The sequence below is a fragment of the Typopeltis vanoorti genome, chromosome 13 (genome assembly GCF_054136105.1).
Source record: "Typopeltis vanoorti isolate ZY-2024b chromosome 13, IOZ_Tvanoo_1.0, whole genome shotgun sequence".
NCBI lineage: Eukaryota > Metazoa > Arthropoda > Arachnida > Uropygi > Thelyphonidae > Typopeltis > Typopeltis vanoorti.
This window is the reverse complement of record NC_143561.1, coordinates 123461298-123484045: the sequence shown is the minus strand read 5'-3', so window position 1 is coordinate 123484045 and position 22748 is coordinate 123461298. Positions and strand designations below refer to the sequence as shown.

Sequence of the window (22748 nt, the reverse complement as noted above, 5' to 3'; positions counted from 1 at the left end):
AATATCAAGTAGAATGATGTAGGCTAATATTAGAATGGGAAACTGGAGAATAGGACTTATTTGTGCTTATGTTCCACGGAAGGTTCTATTAAAGAAGAAGTGGAAGAATTTTTTGAGGCATTAGAGAAGACAGCCGATACAACAACAAAAAGGAAAAGTTGGTCCTTATTGGAGACCTAAACAGTAGAAAAAAAAATTATTCTACACATAAGAATGTTTTAGGAAAATTAAGAGAAAAGAGCAAATTACCCATCTATAAAAAAAGGAATAAAGCTAAATGTGATGGTAATAATAATGGTAAGTACCTGCGAGATTTCTGCTCAGGACATGGACCAATTATCACCATGTTCAAACATGGTGATAACTGATCCATGTTTAAAATAAAAATGTACACAAATTCACATGGAGAGAAGATGCAAGAAATAAGAAAAAGTCTCATTGACTACGTTATTGTTGATAGTGATGTTTTCTCCCTGGTGCAGGACATCAGAGGATTTGAAATTGATTATTATTTAGTCTTGAGCAGGATAAATTGAATTTCGTATTGAAAAGAATAACATGTAAGAAAGTTGAGCAGCTCTCGGATGTGAGCTGTAGACTAAAATACACAAAGATTATTGAAGAAAAATTGAAAGAGTTTGAGAACCGGAAACAAACCTTGGAGATTCAGTGGCAAGCCTTGAAGAAAATCCTGATTGATGCATTTGCTGAGGTTGTCTGTAAGGATAGAAAAATCAGAACTTCCTGGTGGACACAGGAAGTTAAAGAGGCAGTGAAAGAAAAGAAGAAAGCATATCGAAAGTTCCTGGCAAATAAGTTAGCTTGTGCTCTTAGAGAATACAGACACAAATGTGAGAAAGCTAAACACAATCGTGGGAAGACTTTGGTAAGAACATAGAAAATAAATATTAAGAATGTGGCAGGATATTCTTGATGTATGGAGTAATTACTTTGAAAGATTGCTAAATTAAAGAAGCAGTAACAGCATGGTGGTAGAAAGCACTCAACAGATAGCATCAATGGCAATATCATTAAAAACGGACATACCCCCTGAACTGAATGGGAGAGGAAAGATTAGCAAAACAAGTGTTTTCTGCCAGGTTGGCAAGGAAAAACACCCAGAGGAAGACCAAGATATAGGTGGATTGATACGGTAAAAAGTGCCTTAGAAGATAGAAATATAAGATCTCACGATCTTGGAATCTTGACAGGTAACAGACTGATTTGGAGGAAAATCGTAGATAGGAAGTTAGTAATGATGCAAATTTTTCATGTAGTACTCATATCCTGTACACCCATTGAGGTATATATCAGGAATTTGATGATGATGATAATATTGGAATGTCGACAAGCAGTTAGTAATGATGTAACTTTTTATGTAGTACTATCATCATAAGATCCAGCACACACCATAAGGGTATATGTCAGGAATTTGATGATGAATATCCATTATGGCTCTCAAATCAAATAAATTAAAGATAAAAGTTTGGTATAGGAGTTGCTTTGCTGCATTACCCAATAATGCTGCCACACCTAATCTTTTGTTTTGGCACACTGAATAATGGAATTTGAAGGATCATGAATATCGACGACAAAGAAAAATTGTTAATCGGGAATGAGAGGAATGCAAGAGAGCACTGGAACCAGGGATAGAGTGATGTCAGAAAGGCAGGTAAGGAGGGGAATACAGAAAGTGTTAGAGGAGAGAGAGAAGCATGTGAGCAATCGAGGAACAGGGTGGTGAGAAGTGTAATGTATGGGGGACTCAATGATCCGTGGGGTTCAAGATAGGATATGTGAGGAGTGTTTGCCTGGAGGAATGAGATAATTGTTAATTTAGGAACAAATGACTTGACAGGTAATGTAAATTGGGCAGCAAGAGATATGAGATTCTTGCTGAGGTTGTGCGAAAGAAGACAAAGAGAGCAAAGATAGTGTGTGTGTGTTGCATAGGTATGATAGTGAAGAGCTGAGCAGAAGAGCAGTAATATTGAATAACATAATAGCTAGAATGTGTCAGAAGAGAGGATTGGAATATGTGGATGCTTGGAGGGGGTTTGAGGACAGAGAGGAATTGTATGTGAGAGACCACTTGGATTTGAATGAGGATAGATGTAGGCATCTGGAGAGATTGCTGTTCTGAATGAGTCGGTGCGTCACAGGGTGGATGGTAGCAGGGGTGGCCTCTTGTGGGAATAGGGATGACATCATGTAACGCTGAGCTCAGTAGAGTCTAGAAACAATGGCATTTTTATGCGCCAGGGGTATATGGAATAAAGGAGAGGAATTGATGGCGCTGATAGCATCAGCCTGGCCAAAGATTATTGGGATCACTGAGACATGGTTGACAGAAGAGGATATAATATCAGGAATAGAAGTAGCAAGGTACAGCATTTTTAGGCAGGATAGGAAGGGAAAGCGTGGTGGTGGTGGAGTACTGCTTATGATAAGTAACGACTTATGTCCTCTAAGAGTGGAGGCTTTGGAAGGCAGTGACACTAAGGATTTTGAAAGCATAGGGTGTGAGGTAGAGGTGGGGAGAACAGGATATTTAGTGGGATGTTACTGCAGACCAAGGAGCACAGAGGATGTTTAGACAGTTGAGCTTGGCAAGTGCAAGAATAATGATTGTTATGGTAGATTTCAACTACAGCAGTATAAATTGGGAAGAGGAAGATGCATGTAGTAATAAGGAAATGGAATTTCTAGAATTCTTGAGGGACAAATTAGACAACACGTAATAGAGGGAACAAGAGTTTTGGATTTGGTCATAGCATCAGAAGAGTTGATAATAACTGAGATGACATCTCTCCCACCAATTGGAGAGAGTGAACATGTAGTTTTGACTTGGAAGATGAACAGACATGCAGGAGTATCAAAAAGACTGGAACGTATGTGGAATTATAAGGCAGGTGATTTTAATAGTCTTAGACGTCAACTTGGTGAAGTTTCATGGAGGGACGGGATATCATTAGTGCTTGGGAAATTGTGAAGGAATATTTGTTAGTAGCAATAGTAAACTGTATTCCACGAGTGAAGAAGAGGACACAATTTGGAGTAAAGTGGATGGCAAAACAATATTAAACAGGAATTGCATGCAAAAAAGAGGCTATGGAAGAGATATAAGGAGACAGGCGAAGAGAATAAGACACAGGCCAGGAGAGTGACTAGTATGGTAAGGAAGGTGAAACTGGAATATGAGAAGAGAATTGCTCCCAAGATCTAAAGAAAATCCTAGGGAATTTTTTTAGCTATGTGGCCAGTAAGAGGAGAAATGATTGTGGAAGATTGCGACTGATGCAGAGGACATAGTGGAATTGTTCAATGAACACTTTATTGGAGTATTTCATCCTAGAGGAGTAAATTTTAATACTAGAGAGATAGTGCAGGAGGAGAGAGTACTCTGGATGTTATTTCACCACGAGTTTTGAGAGAATGGGCTAAAGAACTGACAGCCCCTTTGTCCTGGCTTTTCAATGAAAGGTCCCCAGGGAATGGAAGGAAGGTAAGATAGTTCCATTGCATAAGGGTGGTAGCAGACTGGACGTGTCTAATTATAGGCCAGTTTGTGTGTCATCAGTAGTTGTTAAGATCTTAGAGAAATTAGTGAGAGACTGTATACAGCATTGGGCAGATGAGGGTAATGTTATCTGTGAGAGTCAACATGGACTTGTGAAGGGGTGCTCTTGTTTTAGTAATATGTTAGCCTTTTATAATAAAGTTTACAAGAGCAGTAGATGAGGGAAAGGCATATACTGCCATTTTCTTGGATTTAGTGAAAGCATTTGACTGGGTGCCACATGAGCTGCAGCACACGTGTCTGGATGTCAGGTTGGTCAACTGGATTCAGGATTGACTGTCCGATAGGTATCAGAGAGTTGTGTATGGTGGGGGCAGTTTCAAGGATGCAGAGGGTTATAAGTGGGATCCCACAGGGCTCAGTACTGGGACCTAAACTGTTTAACCTTTATATTAATGGCATTGTCAGTGAATTGCAAGGGGATAGTCAGTTGTTTGTAGATGATGTGAAGCTGGGAAGGGTTATTAGTAATAGTGCAGATGTGGTAACCCTGCAAGAGGATTTGAATAAGCTAGACAGATGGGCAATTGAATGGGATGTCGGTTTAATGGAGCAAAATGAGGTTTGGGACACTGCATACTCTATTGGAGGAAGTAAGGGAGACAAGAGATCTTGGATTGATGATTGATAGGAACTTGAAATTTAGGGGACATGTTGCAAAGGTGGTGAAGATAACACACAGGATTGCTGCAATAATGAGAAGGACACTGACCTGCAGAGATAAGAGTTATCATTCAGTTGTATAAGACTCTGATCAGACCACACTTAAGACCAGTGTTCACAGATTTGGTGCCCGGGATTTGAAGGGGATAAATTAACTGTGGAAAGGGTACAAAGATGGTTTCAGGACTGTACAATGTTAGTTATGAGGATTGGCTGAGAGAATGTGGATAGAAGAAGGAGAGGTGGTTACAGGGTTGACACTGGGGAGTTCTTTCGCTTGGCTGAACAGCATGAAGAAGTGATGACAAGGGTCCATCCCTGGAGGTTACGAAAGGAAACTGTGAGCAAGAGGTGAGGAATGGTTGAACCATGGAATGTATTGCCTGATAGAGTGGTATGATAGACTTTGTATTTCCTAGGAAGGACCTCCAGCGATGAGTCTTTTGCCTCCACAGAGGCCTGAATATAATTTATATTTATATACCTACTGAGAGTTCATTTAAGAAGAATATAACTTTCTGGAATGGTACTGAGCAGAGTGTTTTTGCACTCTTAGGTTTCCGCCTATTCTCTGATGAGTATCAACAGTTCAAAACATCTGTGAGGCCAGTGAAATCTAATTAATGCACTAATAAAAGGTGAGTATATTGGCTCCTGGACAAAGTTCCTGTGTTTTAAGTGGTACAAGCTAAATCTCCTACCATGCCAAAGGTTTATTCTTATAAACACTCTGTAAAAATTGAAAACTTTTATGTTGATTTATCTGATTTTAAAATGATGGATATTTTACATTTTCAGTTTGATGTAATTTTAATCCTTTTCTATCTTAGTTTTACCATACTTTACTATTGTGAAATCTCTGTATATTGTGTAAATAGACACGTGCACACAGTGCAGAAGGAAATCAAAAAGAAGTTGGACTAATTACTGAAATATTAAAATAGTAGTATTGTCTGGAACTAAGATAATGCTACTATTATATGAAACTGTGTAATAATGTAAAATCTCACATGATTAATAATGTATTCTGTTCATTTTACAAATTTTATCCAAAGAAAAATATATAAATAGAATTGTCATTGTGTGTAAAATTACTAAAACTTCTCAAGTCCCTTTGTATGTAATAATTTTAATATAAAACTGTGTTAATCAAATGTATCGCATGAAGTGTTAGCATTTCCAAATATGGAAATCTTGAGTGATGCACATGCATGCTATGAAGTTGGGGACTATATAAGCGCTCATGTTTTTTTCTTTCAGTCAGCACAAGTTGCCACATTGCTGAATAATGGAATATCGATGACAAAGAAAACGGCGCTAAATGAAAGAAGTATGAGAAGTTTAACTCAATGCAAGTACTTCTGGACAATTCACATTATGTCTTTGTGCTAACATAAATATTTTTGATGCATCTGAATAAGTATCTATTTTAAGAGTAAGCGTATTGCTGTATGTAAGTTATTGTTAATCGAGTAAGTATACTCTTGGCAAGTTTAATGTTTAGTGAATAGGAATGACTTGTAATTTTCATTGCATCCATGCTCATATGTGGATCAAATAGTGTAAATACATTTCTTGATTTAATTAAATTGGTTTGTGAGACTGATGCATCAATGCACTGATACCAAAACTACGAACCTGCATATATCTGACAAAGCAGGGGCAAGATATTTATAATATGCTAAGTAATAAGTTTAAGCCATGACTGATAAAAAGTAAAGATCAGAGGTAATGGGAAATAATATCTGTTTTGTTCCTTGTTTAAGATTCTTACAAACTCGCACAGTTGTAAATCAAATAAATTTGTTAAATTACAGAGTATAAGTAAAGTAATCATAACGAAATGGCACAGTAGAAAGTAAATCTAGAAAAATTGGATTGGATTAGTTTTGAGATTAGTATCAGTGTGTTGTATAAAAATCTTTATATTTATATTAGTAAATGAACACTTCCGTGTCCATTTACTAACTAAGAAATGGACATGGAAGTTGATTGTGATACATTTTTTTAAATACAAATAGAGTATATTCTAATCATCATGAAGGTATTTTCTTGATCATAAATTAGTATTATAATAATAATATTTGGTTTCGAGATCAAGTGTTGATCAATTTTTATTAAACTGAACCAACTAGTTTCGCCACACTTTAACTGTTGGCATCTTCAGGACACTTATAAGTTTACACAATTATGCGTAACTGCAAACAACTGACTAGAATAGTATCAAACGTGAGTGAAACACGTATCGCGTGTACAAGGTTAGCTAGCTGTCGCTAAGGGACTGTCTGTAGTTTGTATTAAAGTTTTGATTAGGGTTTTCCATATTTCTGGGAGTATTAGGCCTTGATTTCTGTTAAGGTTGACAGTAGAACGGGCGACTGTGGCTGCTGCTTTGAAAATTCTTGAATAGTAATCTTCCTCTATGTAAGGAGAACAGTTTTTGTCCCACTCGATGACATGGTTAGTTGTAGAGAAATGAGATGATAGGCCAGAAACATCCTGTCTGTTGTTTTTGACATAGCTAATGTGTTCTTTTGCCTGATTTCGAGGCTTCTCGAAGTCTGTCCGATGTAACTAGAGCCACAAGCGCATGGAATATTATAAACTCCAGCATATTTATAGAAAGGATGGTTGTCTTTTGGAGATCTTAGTAGTTTACAAATAGATTCTATTAGTTTAAATGTTACTCTTATTTTGTGTTGTTTGAGGAGGCTGGCGAGCTTGTTGGAGATGCCACTTACAAACAGAATTGCAATCGTTTTTATATATTGAATATCTTCTTGTTCTCTTTGTGGTGATTCAGAGAAAAGAACTTTATTGACTAGTCTTCTTTGATAGCCATACAGATTGTTGGAAATAAATTTTAACTCTTCTTGAAGGGTCTCGTCTGTTGTGATGCGAATTGCTCTTTTCTTTAACATGTGTACAATGCTGAGTTTATGTGAGATGTGGTAAGAGGAGCTGAAATGTAGGTAGCGACCTGTATTAGTCGGTACACCGATAGATTTATACTGCCATCAATTTGTTTTTTGATTAAGATGTCTAAAAATGGTAATTGGTTTTCTCTTTCAAGTTCCAGAGTGAATTTAATAGAATGATGGAAGGAGTTGATCTTTTTGAGATAATCATATAGGTCATCTTTGTTATTGTTCCATACGATGAAGATATCGTTCACATATCTGAACCAAATTTTAGGTTTTGGAATAATTTGGGATAGGATTTTGTTTTCTAAGTCTTCCATAAAGAGGTCAGCACATGAAGGTGAGAGTGGGCTCCCCATCGCCAAGCCTGTTAATTTGATAGATCTTATTTTTCCAAGAAAAGTAGTTGGAGTTTAGGCAGTGAGCAAACAATCAGGTTATATCTTGTGGGAACAAGGTACTTAAGATGTCAATGACCACCACTACAGGAACATTTGTAAAGAGAGAGGTGACATCTAAGCTAGCTAGAAGATCAATATCCGATATGTTGATGTTTTTTAGCTTTTCCACAAAATGTCCAGAGTTTTTAATGTAACTCTCTGAGTTGTGGATGTGTTGTTGTAAGAGTTTCGAGAATAAGTAAGCAGGAGAGTTGATTGCATCAACTATTGGGCTAAAGGAATACCATCTTTGTGCACTTTTGGAATGCCATAGAGTCTCGGAGTTAAAGGATGCATTGATTTTAGTTTTTTAATCAAGTCTGTTGGCCAGTCGGATAAATTGTATAGTAATTCATTGGTATCATTGTGGTTTTTTAATGTTGGATCTTTTGTTAAAAGACGGTATACGGACAAGTCAGATAGTAGATGATTGACTTTGTCCTCATAGTCCTTTGAGTTCAGTATTACAGTACTGTTTCCTTTATCTGCTTTAAGTATTATGATGTCTTTGTTGTTTTTTAATTCATGAATAGTTCTTTTATCTAGTGATGAGAAGTTTTGTTTTGTGGAATAAGGAGAGGAAAGTATTATACAGCTTTTTAGTCTTAGATCATTTGCTGTGTGAGGCAGTAATAATGAGATTCCTTTTTCTAGACTACAGATAAAATCTATCTTAGGAATCTGTTGAAGAGCTATTGCATAGTTGAAACGTTTCTTTAAGATGTGGTTAGAGAAATTAAGAATAACCTGGTTGTCTGGTAGAGAAGATTTAGACTCATTGTGGGTGGTATAAAGGTGGTTAAATTTCTTAATCTGGGTCTGTCTGCTTTTGTTAAACACTTTGGTGAAACTGGTATTAATCGTTTTATCTAAGACTTGCCATTCCTCATCTAAAGAATTGGAGAGATCCATGAACAGTTCATAACATTGTGAGTCAATTTGACTAAGCACAAATCTTGTGTGATGTAACCTTTCACGAATGAGTAACATTGATGTGTTGAAATAAATATTTTTAGCTTGTCTAGTATTGAAAAGAGGTTTAAGAAGTAAAAACTTAGGAATTAGAAAAAACTTTAACAGAAATCAAGGCCTAATACTCCCAGAAATATGGAAAACCCTAATCAGAACTTTAATACAAACTACAGAAAGTTCCTTGTACACGTGATACGTGTTTCACTCACGTTCGATACTATGCTAGTTAATTTTTGTCAGTTTGCAGTTACGCATAATTGTGAGATTGTTTAAACTTATAAGTGCCCTGAAGATGCCAACAGTTAAAGGGTCGAAACTAGTTGGTTCAGTTTAATAAAATTGATCAACACTTGATCTGGAAACCAAATATTATTATTAGAGTATATTCTAATGTAATTGAAGACAGCGAGTTCTTTAGAGCAGTAAATCCAATGTTTTCAGGAGAAGATCATGAAAATATACTCTTATTTTAAATTTGCAGTAAAGCTTAACGAGATTTGTTCCTAATTATTCTTAGGAACAAATTACATTAGTTGGTAAGGCAAAACCGTTCCTGAATACCTCACCTGTATTGTGAGATACAATATATTTAAGAATACAAGAATATCGGAATATTCTAAGATAAGAGATGTAATGTGTCTCAGAAGATGAAAGGTCTTACCTAGAGTGGTCTATATTTCATCAGTTCAGAGTAGGCTTAAAGGATGAGTTAAAAGAGGAGAAGTATATATATTTTAATAAGCTATAAAATTATTGACCTTTTTTTAGTTATCTTACATTAGCTACTCAGGTGGCATTTTTTAGAATTGTCTGTGGTTTAATTGCCATACTCTTGTACTGATGATGCCTATGATAGGCAAAAATTCTATGCTAATAACGTGTTTTTTCCGTGAGTTTTCCTCAGTTTTTATAATTCTTTTCATTATTAAAAACACTGTTATCAATGATGAAATAAAAGAAGAGTTTTGATGAAAATGCAGAACTGAATCAAAGCTGGGAAATCTTTAAAAATAAAATTAAATGTGTAGCATATGAAGCCCTAGGGGAGAGAACAGTTAAAAATGAAACTAAGAGATGAACTCCATGGTATACTCCAAGGAGGTTAAACTAATGGCACAAGAGAAAACAGAAACCTTTTTAGCATATCTTCAAGTTAAAGCTGATGAATGAATGAATCTAGGAAATAAAGCTAATATTCTGGAATAAATATCCAAAACAGTATGAACACACAAGCAAGTATGGAGAGTTTTTGAACCAGAAAATTAATTTGTGTGAGTATATAAACACAGTTTTAGTTGAACAAAATTGTTGGCAATGCGCTTTATTATACTAAATTTTATGAAGATGATTTAGAATAAAATTTAAAAAATGAGAAACAGAAAATTAGCCTGAATAGACAAAATGCAGTATGAGAAATATTTTAAATTAAACTATTTTAAAAAAATGCCCCCCCCCCCCCCCCAAATGAATGGAGAAAAAATATCAGTGTTGTTTTTTTTAAATATTTTTTTAAAGCAAACAGATCCAGATAATTAGTACAATCAATCTATTATCAACTACATTGAAAATCTGTACAAAACCTATTTAAGAAATTCTAAATGAATCTGCAATATTTACGTTTATTAGTGCAAGTATAGCAAACGTCATACTGTGCCATTCCAAAGGTTACAGTAGCGCACATGTACAAACAACAACTTTAAAAAAATTACACAAAAATAGCATTTAAAAATTGAATTCTAATTAAAAAAACTTCATGCAGTTTGTTCAAATGTATCTGTAAAATTATATTATATTTTAAATAGAATAGTGAAAAGAAAAAAAAATATATAAAATAAGGTACTGCAGTAATAAAATGAAGAAAGGAATCAGATAAGGTGATTCCTTCTTTCCAATATTTTAATGTATGGAATAAATATTGATGATAAATTTGCAGTGCCTTTTCTTGATTTTCTTTGTTTTTTTTTATAATAATTATTAAATAAGCCACCATGGGGCTGAAGAAGGATGACAGCAGAAAAGAGATATGATCTGGTAATAGTGGGAGACAGAAAAATAGTTGGCAAAAGTTTTCACTTTTTTTTATGTTGGGGGCCCATACGTTTGTTGGCTTACTTGGTAACAATATACAGTGGAACCTCGGTTGTCGAATGACTCTCATCTCGAACAAAACACGCACCGGTTCCCGAACAGGCAAACCGACAACCAGGTGCTCCGCGGGCTGAGATTACAGCGGGAGAGGGTCAGTTACGCCATAGCACTCGCTCAGTGCAGACGCCTGCTCGAATTTGCAGTGCCTTTTCTTGATTTTCTTTGTGTTTTGTTGTTTTTTTTTATAAATTATTATTTAATAAGCCACCATGGGGCTGAAGAAGGATGACAGCAGCAAAGCGAAAAGAAAAGTTGTTAGAACTGCGATAGAGGTGAAAAAAGAAATCATATCCAAACATGAAAATGGCGTTCAATTTTCTTCTATATTTCATCTTATTGTGTAAGATTTTATGCATTTTCATTGTTTTTGTATATGATTTTATGCATGAAATAGTGCTGTTATAAAGGTTTAAATAGGCAATCATCTGCGGTTTGGGAACGGATTAATTCATATGGGAAAATGGTTTCAGTTTTCAAACAAATCGGTTTGAGAACAGCCTTTAGGAACGAATTATGTTCGACAACCGAGGTTCCACTGTATATGGGAAGAGATTTGGGAATGGAGGGGAGGGGAGGGCAGGGCAGATTGTTCCAGAGCACAGCAGAAGAAAAACTTGAGTGTGGGGTAGCAACTGCATGTATTTCAATAGTTTTGGTAGGGGGGGGGGTTATTGATGAACATTTATCATGGAAATATTTATAAAAGATACATGCAGTAGATACTAAATGCCTGTGAGAGAGATGTTAAGAGATCAGTCATCAGTTGATTGCTCTCTTCTGTACTGCATCTCGTACTTTTGGGGAGCTCTTGGGGACACAACCCAAGATGTGTGAGCAGTGAATTTGTTCAGAGATAAAGTAATGAATTATTATATATTTAGTTTAATCCTTTATCCAAGTGTAAGAAAACAAAGTTTGCCTTCAAGACTGGGGCAACTCATGACAAAGGGGCAACTCGTGGACTGAGTTCTGATCACTTTCCTTAAGTATCCCATAATGCAAAGCACATCTCCTTGTGGACATATATAGTGCTATGCATTATGGGAAGGGTTACTACCCAGACCAGTTTCGACCTTTATTGAGGTCTCTTCAGAAAGTGATCAGAACTCAGTCCACCTTTGCCACGAGTTGCCTCAGTCCTGAAGAGATTTCGAGTGCAAAGTTTGTTTGCTTACACTTGGATAAAGGATTAAACTAAATATATAATTTATAGTCTCTAACCATATGAAAACAAAACTTCAAAAAGGTAAAGTAATGCCTTGAGCAAAGGAGGAATCCTAATTGTTGGATACCAAGGAGGCAATGGTTGTAATGTGTTTGTGCCAGGAGAAAAATATCATCTTGTCTGGAGATCTGGGTATTGTTAAAGGTAAGGACAGGAGAACAATATGGATCTTTATTGTGGGAAATAAGGCAGAACTGTATTTGGTTGTTGCTGTATGAGTTATGGTAGTTTGTTTGGTGCAAGGTTTGCCAAGTGAGAAGGAGAAATGTAATGTGTATTGGATTGATGGTGGGTGAAAGGATAGAATCTTTGGGACCTTAGCATTAATTGCATAGTTAGAAGACAGGTAGCCATCCACCGTGCATCCAGTGAGAAAACTGGCAAACCCAGTTGCAGAAGTCAGGGGTTAGACCAAATGATGGGAGCTTACTTAATAGACTCTTGTACCAGACTCTGTCAAAAGCCTTGGAGATATCGAGTGCAACCACTTGGGATTTATATGCTAAACCTTTCCATGGGTGATATATATATAGCTGAGCAGATCCTCTGTTGTGAATAGCATTGGCAGTCATTTATTAGTTAATTAATTTGAGGTAGCAGAGGAGTTGGGTATTGATTATTTTCTCCATTACTTTGGAGAGGAGTGAAGTGAGAGAGAGAGAGATATTGGGCAGTAGTTTGATGGTAAAAATTTGTCAACCTTTTTGAGAATAGGTTGCAAATGGGCTAATTTCTGAGATGTAGGGTAGATGCTAGCAGAGTAAGAGAACACAAAGTGACAGAATAGGAATAACCTCTGGAGCACAAATCTTCGAGACAACTGGAGAAATGCTGTCAGTGCCAGGGGACTTTTGGGTATCTTGACAGGATTTTTCTGATCACGTTCTGGTGAAAGATGAGTGGCGGTATTGGATGTTTGGGGAACATTTACCAAAATTCGCTAGCCAGGCATTTAAGTAAAAGTATGATGCATAGGATTTATGAATCTGGGAGCATTGTTGGCCATAAGTTGTGGCCAACTTACTTGGCAAGAAACCAAAATGCATGTTTGCCACCGGGGCGCAATACAAGTTTTCTGCTTTTGGCTCTTTGGAAATTGGCTTATGATGCATTGATGATTTTTTTGCTTTAGTGTAAGTATTGTGAGAGGAATTCTTGATGATAGCCAGTTGCAGTATGCCTGGTTCTTTACTTGTACAGCCTTAACACATCTTTTGAAGAACCAGGGTTTGCTTACAGGATGGGAATTTATGTTTCCATTGTCATAGGCCCAAATCAATAATCCTTTACCCAAGTGCAAGCAAACGAAGTTTGTGTGTAAAGTGTCTTCACATCAGTATCCCATAATACAAAAACATTATGGAAGGGACCGCTTTCAACCGTTATTGAGGTTTCATCAGTGGGAGCTAGACCCCAAAAGATAACATAGAATCAATGGAGAAATCATATATTTTTGATATAAAAGTAGTACAAACAAACAAAAAAGTTCACCTATTATTAAAATATTCTAAATCAGAGATAGTGGTTGAAAGGTTTTTCACTTTTTTACAAAATGAATTATATTCTTGTTTAATCCTTTACCTAAGCGTAAACAAACAAAGTTTATGCAAGAAGTATCTTCATGGCAAGACTAGAAAATATACGACTTCTATACAGATTCTAAGGAGATATCTTCCTGGGTCTGGCTCCCACTGACAAGACCTCAATAAAGGTCAGAACTGATATGCGTGGTAGCTGTTCTCATAATGTTTTGCATTATGGGTTACTGAGACATTTGATGTCATGAAGTCTATAGCAAGATATATATATAGAAGGTAATAAGAAATATTTCATTTCCAACAGATTTTCCAAAAATATAATATTGAAATAACCAAAACACTCAGGTGTAAGTTAGAAAAATAATTGAACAAGTGATGAATTTCAAATACGTAGGAATTCAGATTAATGAAGGAATAGAGCAAGTGCTTAAGCAATCAAGATTTCTGAATGTTTAAACAGAGCAATATGGAGGGAAAGAACAACAACTCAATTTTGCACTTAAGCAAATATATTTTATATATTATATATAAAAGTATAATAAGATCAGTTTTAATGCATCTGAAATAGTTAAACACCTCTATAGAAAAGATAAAATAACAAAACTAGTTAGAACCTGTAAATGAATGGATAAAGATAATAAGTACTTGAAGACCAGTTGAAAGATGGATTGCAATAAACATTGTCACAAAAGACATCTATCTATTATTCTTAAACAATCAGACCATGGGGTCAAAAAGATTATTGAATGATTCTCTCCACAATATACACACAACACAGTTTTGAAGTTGATCTTAATATAAAAGTCAAAACACTGAATGGTAGGTAAAAGAGACAGTCATTTCTGCATTGCATGCCTTTGCAGTTATGTTGTTAACCTCAAGGCAAAAATACTACGGGTTTGAAATATTTAATCTAGTTTCCTAAATGCCCTGGCTGTAGTTTTAATAAGCAAGTCAATTGCTTTAACCTTGAGATTGTCTCAGTAACTGGAGATAAAATATATATAATAGGGTTTATTATTATGATGATGATTCAGGCCTCCATGGAGTAACAATACTTATCGTACCACTCCTTATCCTCTTGCTCACAACTTCCAGGGTTGGTTCCTTCCCCCTGTTCCACCAAACTAAAGAATTCTCCGTGTCAACCCTGTAACCACTACAGTTTAAAATCTCGATCATATCACCACCCCTTCTATCCACCAAACTCTGTAGTCCACATTCCCTCAGCCTGTCTTCATAACTAACATTGTACAGTTCTGTCTTTGTTTTTCATGGTTAATTTATCCCCTGAAATCCTGGGGACAAAATTTGAACACAATAGCCCATGTGTAGTCTGATCAGGGCTCTGTACAATGCAAGTTAGCATCCTTCTCAATATTGCAGCAATCCTCTGGGTCACCTTCACCACCTTGCAATATATTCCCCATTAAACAAAATCCCCAGTACAATTCTTCCAAAATAGTATACAGCTTCCCATCCCAAACTTCAAAATTTAGCTGATTCATTTACCGATCTGTCCAGTTTATTCAAATCCTCTTGCCACATACCACATGCTGGCCTGGTTGGCGTATCTGCTCTCCAGCCAAAACGCTGCAGGTTCGAATCCCGTCATGGGCATGGATGTTGGTGATTGTATGTGAAAGTACTAGCGGTGGTAGTCGGCAGTAGATGGCATGTTGTTAGACGATGAAGGTTGGTAGAGTAGTTAGATGAAGAGTTGTAGAGTAGTTGCCCTCCCTCGATGAGTCTTTGGACTCCCTGGAGGTATGATGTAATAATAATATGCACTATTACTAATAACCCTTCCCAGTTTCACATCGTCTGCAAGCAACTGATCCCCAGCAATTCATTGATATAAAGGTTAAACAATACATTCCAGTACTGAGCCGTGTGGGATCTCACTTGTAACCTTCTGCTTCCTTGATATTGCTCCCTCATACACAACTCTCTGATACTTATCACATAGCCAATCCAAATCCAGTTCACTAACCTGATATCTAAACCTATGTGTTGCCACTTAAATATCAGCTTATCAAGCAGTACCCTGTCAAATCCAAAAAAAAAAAAAAGGCAGAATATGCCTTTTCCTCATCAACCACTCTTGTCACTTTATTATATAAAAGGCATATATTGCTAAAACAAAAGTGCCCCTTAACAAATCCAATGCATAGATAACATTACACTCATCTGTCTGACACTGTAAATGATCCCTCACTATTTTCTCCACAATCTTAACTATCGATGAAATACAAACTGGTCTATAGTTTGAAATTTCCAGTCTGCTACCACCTTTACACAATGGCACCTGTGGCTAAACTCTCACAGAAAATTGAGGTCAGTGGAGCTGTCAGTTCTTTATTTTAGCACATTCTCTTAAAACCTATGGCAAAATCCCATCCAGTCCCTTAAATACTCAGTATTTGAAACAAACATACTCTCTTCTTGCACTTCTAAACCTACCCTATTAAAACCTACTTTTCCAATAAAGTATTTATTGAACAACTCCACTATGTCCTTTGCATCAGTCACTCTATTCCCATTTTAACCCAACTATGTCATTCTTCCACAATCATTTCTCCTGCTACTGGCGGCATAGCAAAAGAATTCCTTACGATCTCAGGGTCAATCTCTAATTATATTCCAGTTTTGCCTTCCTTATCAGACCTAGTCACTGTCCTGGCCTGAGTCTTATATTCTTCATGCATCTGTTCTCCACCCCTCTCCTTATATCTCCTCCATAACCTCTTTTTTACCTGCAGTTTGTCATCCACTTTACAAATTATGTTCTCTTTTTCACTCATGGTATACAACAAACTATTGCTGCTAATAAATATTCTTCACAAGTTCCCAAGAACTGATGATATCTCACCCTTCAAATTCCTCCATCCATGGAACTGCTCCAAGCTGATATCTAAGACTGTTATAATCAGCTTCCTTATAATTCCACATATATTCCTTTCTCTTACTCGTGCATGTTTATTCATCTTCCAAGTCAAAACCACATGTTGCCTAAGACATTTTCCCCCCTCAAGAATTCGAGAAATTCCATTCCCTAATTTATACTGCTGTAGTTAAAATCTCCCGTAACAATTGCGCTCGGCAAGCTCAACTGCCTAAACATTTCCCGCTGTTCACTCTCTATATTTCCTGGATTTGCTTCTTTTACTTGTGGTAAGCCATATATTTTAATAATTCTATAATGAACATGTAACTCTAAATATGCATTTAAAGGTAGTTTAGTCATAAATTTACAAATAAACATTTGCTAATTCAGCTCTTCCTCTTTTTTTCTCATGATTAATTCCATATGGATGGATGGGTTCTCTCATGAAGATATTTCTTCTTCAGGATATGTTCCCCATGGGTTATACCTCCAAGTTCAATTTAAGTTTGTTATGATGTATTTTTTTTCTGGTAACTATATGATTTTGTATATGAAATCAGTGATATAGACATATAATGCATTTTCAATATATTTTGAGCAACACTTGAGATGTGCTGTATGAAGCTATAGTTTACCATAAGCAAATATCACATGAAACTTTTTTTTCTAGGTTGTAAATGTCCCTTCATTTACTAACCAAAAATCTTTTATGTAGTAAATGAGAGACAGCATCAATCATATTTACATAAAGCTTACCATCATAAAGCTGTATCCTATCCACAGTCCATCCCAGCCTTCTGGACATTCTGGAATTTCCATTGTTTGACTGTGAATGGCAATCACCTAATAAAAATATATTAGTTTTTTTTTTTTAAATTAAGAACACAAGCTTTTCAAGAAAGTGACTAAAGATTTTGATTTGAATTGTTTAGAATTTTTATTATCATCACCGACACATTAAGCCAAATTCTCATTATGGAAGGCCCTTGCAATGTGAATCAAACTTCATTTTAAACTTAACTGTTTCTGTACTCACTATACTCTCCAAGTAAAATATCTGATCTTATTTTTAGACACTATAAGGTGATCATCAAAGTCTTATTAAATGTATAATAAAATAGAAGAAATTTTGAATGATCAAAATGCATACCAAAAAATATCCAATCCCATTCTCATGAAACAGATTGATAATGTATTACATGAATTAAAAAATCAACATAAAATAGGTAAAACAATACCTTGCTCTTCACATATCTTTGGACAAGTAAAAATTCATAAAGGTTACCCCAATATGTCTAATAATTTCACATGAAGACATCACCACATCACTTCTATTAAAACTCATAGCAAAATTACTTAAACTCTTATTAATTATGCCAATGACCTTTTTCAACAAAATATCAAACCCAACTCTATCCCAAAATGACCTAACTTCACTAGATGTGACAGCTCTGTACACCAATGTTGACATCATTCACTCTGCTTCTAGAAGACTATTTTTTAGGATCACACACAACATTAACTCCTAATGATATTTATATTCAAACCTTTGAACTCCTGATGAGTCAAAATATTTGTGGACAATTGGCCCATTATTTTAACTATTTTTTGCACATCTGAAATCTAGCTTACTAAACCGTTCCTCTCCCCTTGGCATTATTTTTTATGGGAAATGTGAATGATGTTTTATGCATAGGTGACCTGACATGTATAACTTTCATACAAATCTCAACTCAACAATTTTAATTTTAACAGACTTAAATTTACCATAGAATCAGAAAGTGAAAAATCTAGAAACTTCCTAAATGTAACATTAATTAAATCCAACAAACATATAGCTACAAAAATATTCCACAACCTATGCATGTTGGGAACTATCTGCACTTTAACTCCTACCATCCACATTCCATTATTTACAGTTATTGGTTTTATGATTCAAACCAGTTTATCAATGATGTATTATCTTAGTTACATTCAAAGTTAAAATCATTAAAAAAAAAAAAAAAACATTCAAAGTTGTGAATGTAAGACGGACATGAAATACTTCAGGTGTATCCTAAGTTATTCTTTTACAGTTCATAAATTAGAAAATTAACACAGATAATAAAAAAAAACGTGAATATACTACACAAACCTAACAACTAAGATTTGATTAACCACTGCAACTATCAAAGAAAATTTTCCATTACATAAAATAGTAAAATTACCCTATATTCAAAATACATATTAAGCATTTAAATACAATTTAAACATATTGACTGCAAATTAGTTTTTATCACTAATCAAAAACTGAGTACCCTAACTAAAACCCACCAAAATATTGGAATACCACAACATGGTATACAGATTTCCTTGTCAATATAATTGTGATGTCACTTATACAGGTTTGACAATCAGATGGTGGCTACAAGAACAGTTTCATGACTGTAACCTTCCCATTCTTATCTAAGCAATAATAATAAAAGAATAAAAATAAAAAAAAATGCTGATATTGGCAAAACTGAAATCACATTCCATGCATTTGAACAGAACTACATCCCTTAAATTGAAAAACCACCTACTCGACTTCCAAAATAATGAAACCATGTTATGGATTTCAGAGAATTGGATGCTCCACCATATTAAAATTATCCCCAAGTTTCTGCCATTGAGAAATGACTAGCAATTTGATAGCTATTTAAATAAACTCCACCACCTGTTTCACTTTTCATCAGTAGAGTGCTCTTTGCCATGTTGAAATGGCTCATATGCTGTAATGTAACATTTTTATTCATTCATTCTTTTGGAGGTTTTATTATGTCCTCACATCATTTATCCTTTTCTGGTTTTATTTTTGCCCATGTATTTTTAACCTTCACGTTTTATTTATTATTATTTACAGTTATTGGTTTTAAATTACAAAATAATTGAATCTTTTATAGTTGAACATCAATGATGTATTATAATAAAGGGTGTTGTTTTCCAAACCAAGAGATAATACAAATATTATTTGAATTATCTCTTGGTTTATTTTTTTATATATATGTAATAACTTTTTATCTTTACTCTTTCTTCTATCTTTATTCTGTTCCTAATTCTTTATAGCTTTATTCTACTTAGCTGTGCACGCTTTCTCTCTCTGAATCTTTCTTGCTTATATTATTACGTACTATGTTTATCTACCCTTTGCACTATGAGTCTTATGCCTAAGATACTAGAAAATTTATTTAATTTATACTGCGCCACTAATATCATTTAATTAGCATAAAACTCAATGATACAGCCGGCAGATTTCTCTCTCTCTCTAACACAAATTCCTTCAATAAAACTTTACACAAACAGTCGTGGTCTCTTTTACTTAACTTTATGCTTCGGCTATCTCACTTAGTTTCCCACTCACAAGTCCGATTTATTTAGGAACAGTGCAGTTGTAAAAATAAACAATCGGGCAGCACTTCTTTAACAAAAAAATCAAAACACGTTTTATTTACATTACTATGAAATATACATGAATTAAACAATAGAGAGATTGCTTTCTCTATCCATCTATAAAATCTTTAGCATAAATTAGAACCTTTGTACTTTAACATTAATTAATCTAAGTTTAAGGGAGATGGTAAATCCCGTATTATTCTACAGCTGGGTATGAAACCTGGATCTAAATCATAGTGTTTCATGCCGATAGTTTTATGGATCCTACTTCGGGAACTTCTGCTTCTAATTGCCGATGATTTTATTCCACCTTTGCTCCGAGTTGCCCTGGTGTTGTACTACCCAAGTGATTACTTACACTTGGGCTCGCCAATAGTTTAAACATATTAACATATTTTACATTAACATATTAGTTTTTCGGCATGCCAAAAAAACTATCAGCGAGCCCAAGTGTAAGTAATCACTTGGGTAGTACAACACCAGGGCAACTCGGAGCAAAGGTGGAATAAAATCATCGACAATTAGAAGCAGAAGTTCCCGAAGTAGGATCCATAAAACTATCGGCATGAAATCCTAGAGTTTCATGCTGATAGTTTTTTCGGCATGAAACTCTAGGATTTCGATCCGAGTTTCGTACCCGGCTGTAGAATAATACGGGATTTACTATCTCCCTTAAACTTAACTTATGTCGGCGGTAAAATAGCCTTTTGGTTTGTTATCGTATTAATTAATCTCTTTAACTCAAAAACCTATTAACTCTCTGCTTACAAATTCCACTTATTAAACTCCTAGTTTACTCGTAAAGATGTTAGCTAACTCTCTGTTAAGTTATTTTTACAGATCTTATATCAATTTCTAACATGCCAATTGACTCTCTTATGGACACTTCTAATTACTAATAAACTAACTCTTTACGGTCCGTATCCAATATATCTCCTAGATTATGAGAGAAAATATACAAAAATGATACAACTTACAGAGGCTCTGTATCACACATTCAGTCAAGAATGTGTTACTAAAATCTTTATGGCTTTTCTTTCATCTCGAGTCTCAGGCTTCCTTCAGGAGTATCTTGCTTCAATGGTATCACTTGAATATTAGCAGGCTTTTGGACTGCAATCTGTGGTTCTCGAATAGCACATATAAAAGGTTTCAGCATATGGGCAATTCTCCTCTGGATCCTACTTTGGGAACTTCTGCTTCTAATTGCCGATGACTGCAACTGCTGGCTCTGGCTCTTCTCTTAATAACTTGGGCCTTGCCTTTCCTCGTTCTTTGCCACCACTGCTCCAATTCAGACTCTGCATATAGTCTCAGCTCGCTTCCACTCTGGTTCCGATTTCTCATGGCTCTCTCTTAATGTCTGGAGGGCCTTCTCTTGCAACCTGGAGGTGGGGAGTTGCGTCTGCGGCTTCTGGAAACCCTCTCTCTGGCCTAGAAGTTGTCTCTCTCTCTAGCGATGTCTCAAAGTAGGAAGCCCCCTATGCTTGGCTCTGTCCCTTTTTATTATGCCTTCTCTGAGACCTCGCACGAAGGTTTGTAATCCCCAAAGAATTGGACATGACTCTTTCATCTTCTTTCAAGTTCAGCCCACTTTCTTTTGATTGTAAGTTGCCGGCCATCAGAAAGTTGTTTGAACCTTTCTGACTGACTTCGGAGGTGTTTACGTGCAGAGCTTGTAAGTTTTTCTCATACACAAAAGAAATCATATACAACCTTTCTTATGACGTCATGTAGAGCTATTACATAAAGTTCCAGCAGCAAAACATTGCCTTGTTTTTAACACTGAAATATTCTTATTAAAGGAGTATATACAGTTAACTTACAAAGGGTTAATTACAAAAATATCTAGTACAAAATATACAGAGACAAGTGATTTTTACAACATTCTCATGGGACTTGTCCTCTGTAAAAAATCAATGTAAAGTGCTTTGGTATTTTTAAGTTACATCGAGATTTTACAGTATTATCTCAGTTACATTCAAAGTCATGAAGATAGAAACAGTAAATACTCCAGGTCTACTCAAGGTATATGTCTCAAAATGCATTATCTACATTATATTTATTTTTTTTTATGGAGAACACTTTCACTAGTATCATGGATTTTTGCTCAGAATTCTTTATATAACTTCTAGTAATGGTCTCCTGTCATGTCCTGATTTCCCTTCATTCTGTGAAACATCTCTCTTGTTCAATAATCTAGTATGCACTTTTCACAATATGTTTTTGTACCCAACATTCCAGGGACATGGTACTGTTTAAGTTTCACTGTATACTAGATCCTTGAACTAAATCTGCATGCATTAGTCCAAATGCAGTTTAATCAAGTTACAGTGTGTCATCTAATCCACATACAGTGTAACTATAACTCCTAACTCTTTATTTCTATTTCATTATCCTCCTAATCATTGCCACAATCTGTTATGTTGTTCTCATAGTGCAGTGATCCACAATGCCTTGTCCACCATTCAGAAAGAGAAAAGCTGCCATATTCACTTTGTCGCATTAAAAGCATTATTATTATTATTATTCAGGCCTCCATGGAGTCAAAAGACTCATCGCGGGAGGTCCTTCCTAGGAAATACAAAGGCTATCATACCACTCCTTAAACTTATTGACTATTCTCGCTCTCACCACTTTTTCAGGCAATGCATTCCATGGTTTGCAAAGAAACCCTCCATGCAAAGAAACCACTCCTCACCCTCTTGCTCATAGTTTCCTTTCGTAACTTTCAGGGATGGCCCCTTGTCATCACTCCTTCATGCTGTTCAACCAAGCGAAAGAACTCCCCAGTGTCAACTATCACCTCACCTTTTTCTATCCGCCAAACTCTGCAGTCCACATTCCCTCAGCCAATCCTCATAACTAACATTGTACAGTCCTGAAACCATCTTTGTACCCTTATCACAGTTAATTTATTCCTTTCAAATCCTGGGACCAAATCTTTGAACAATAGTCTGATC

The 22748-nt window shown here is 35.6% G+C and overlaps 2 protein-coding genes across 4 annotated transcripts in view; one reads left to right on the top strand and one right to left on the bottom strand.

Moving 5' to 3' along the window:
* Tcs4 (Threonyl-carbamoyl synthesis 4) overlaps nucleotides 1–22748 on the top strand; it is a 217885-nt gene that overhangs the window by 190000 nt on the left and 5137 nt on the right. For 2 of the 3 annotated variants that reach the window (XR_016549260.1, XR_016549259.1), the window contains exon 9: nucleotides 5504–5715. The gene's annotated coding sequence lies outside the window, so the exon portion shown is untranslated. Of the gene's footprint in view, nucleotides 1–5503; nucleotides 5846–22748 lie in introns of those variants that run through there. The other variant, XM_090402940.1, reaches the window with a different exon arrangement.
* LOC150100509 (uncharacterized) overlaps nucleotides 17116–22748 on the bottom strand; it is a 1094033-nt gene continuing 1088400 nt past the window's right edge. The window contains exon 40 of the mRNA XM_090402670.1: nucleotides 17116–17217. Within this exon, the coding sequence (XP_090258796.1) occupies nucleotides 17116–17217 (102 nt within the window). The remainder of the gene's footprint in view (nucleotides 17218–22748) is intronic.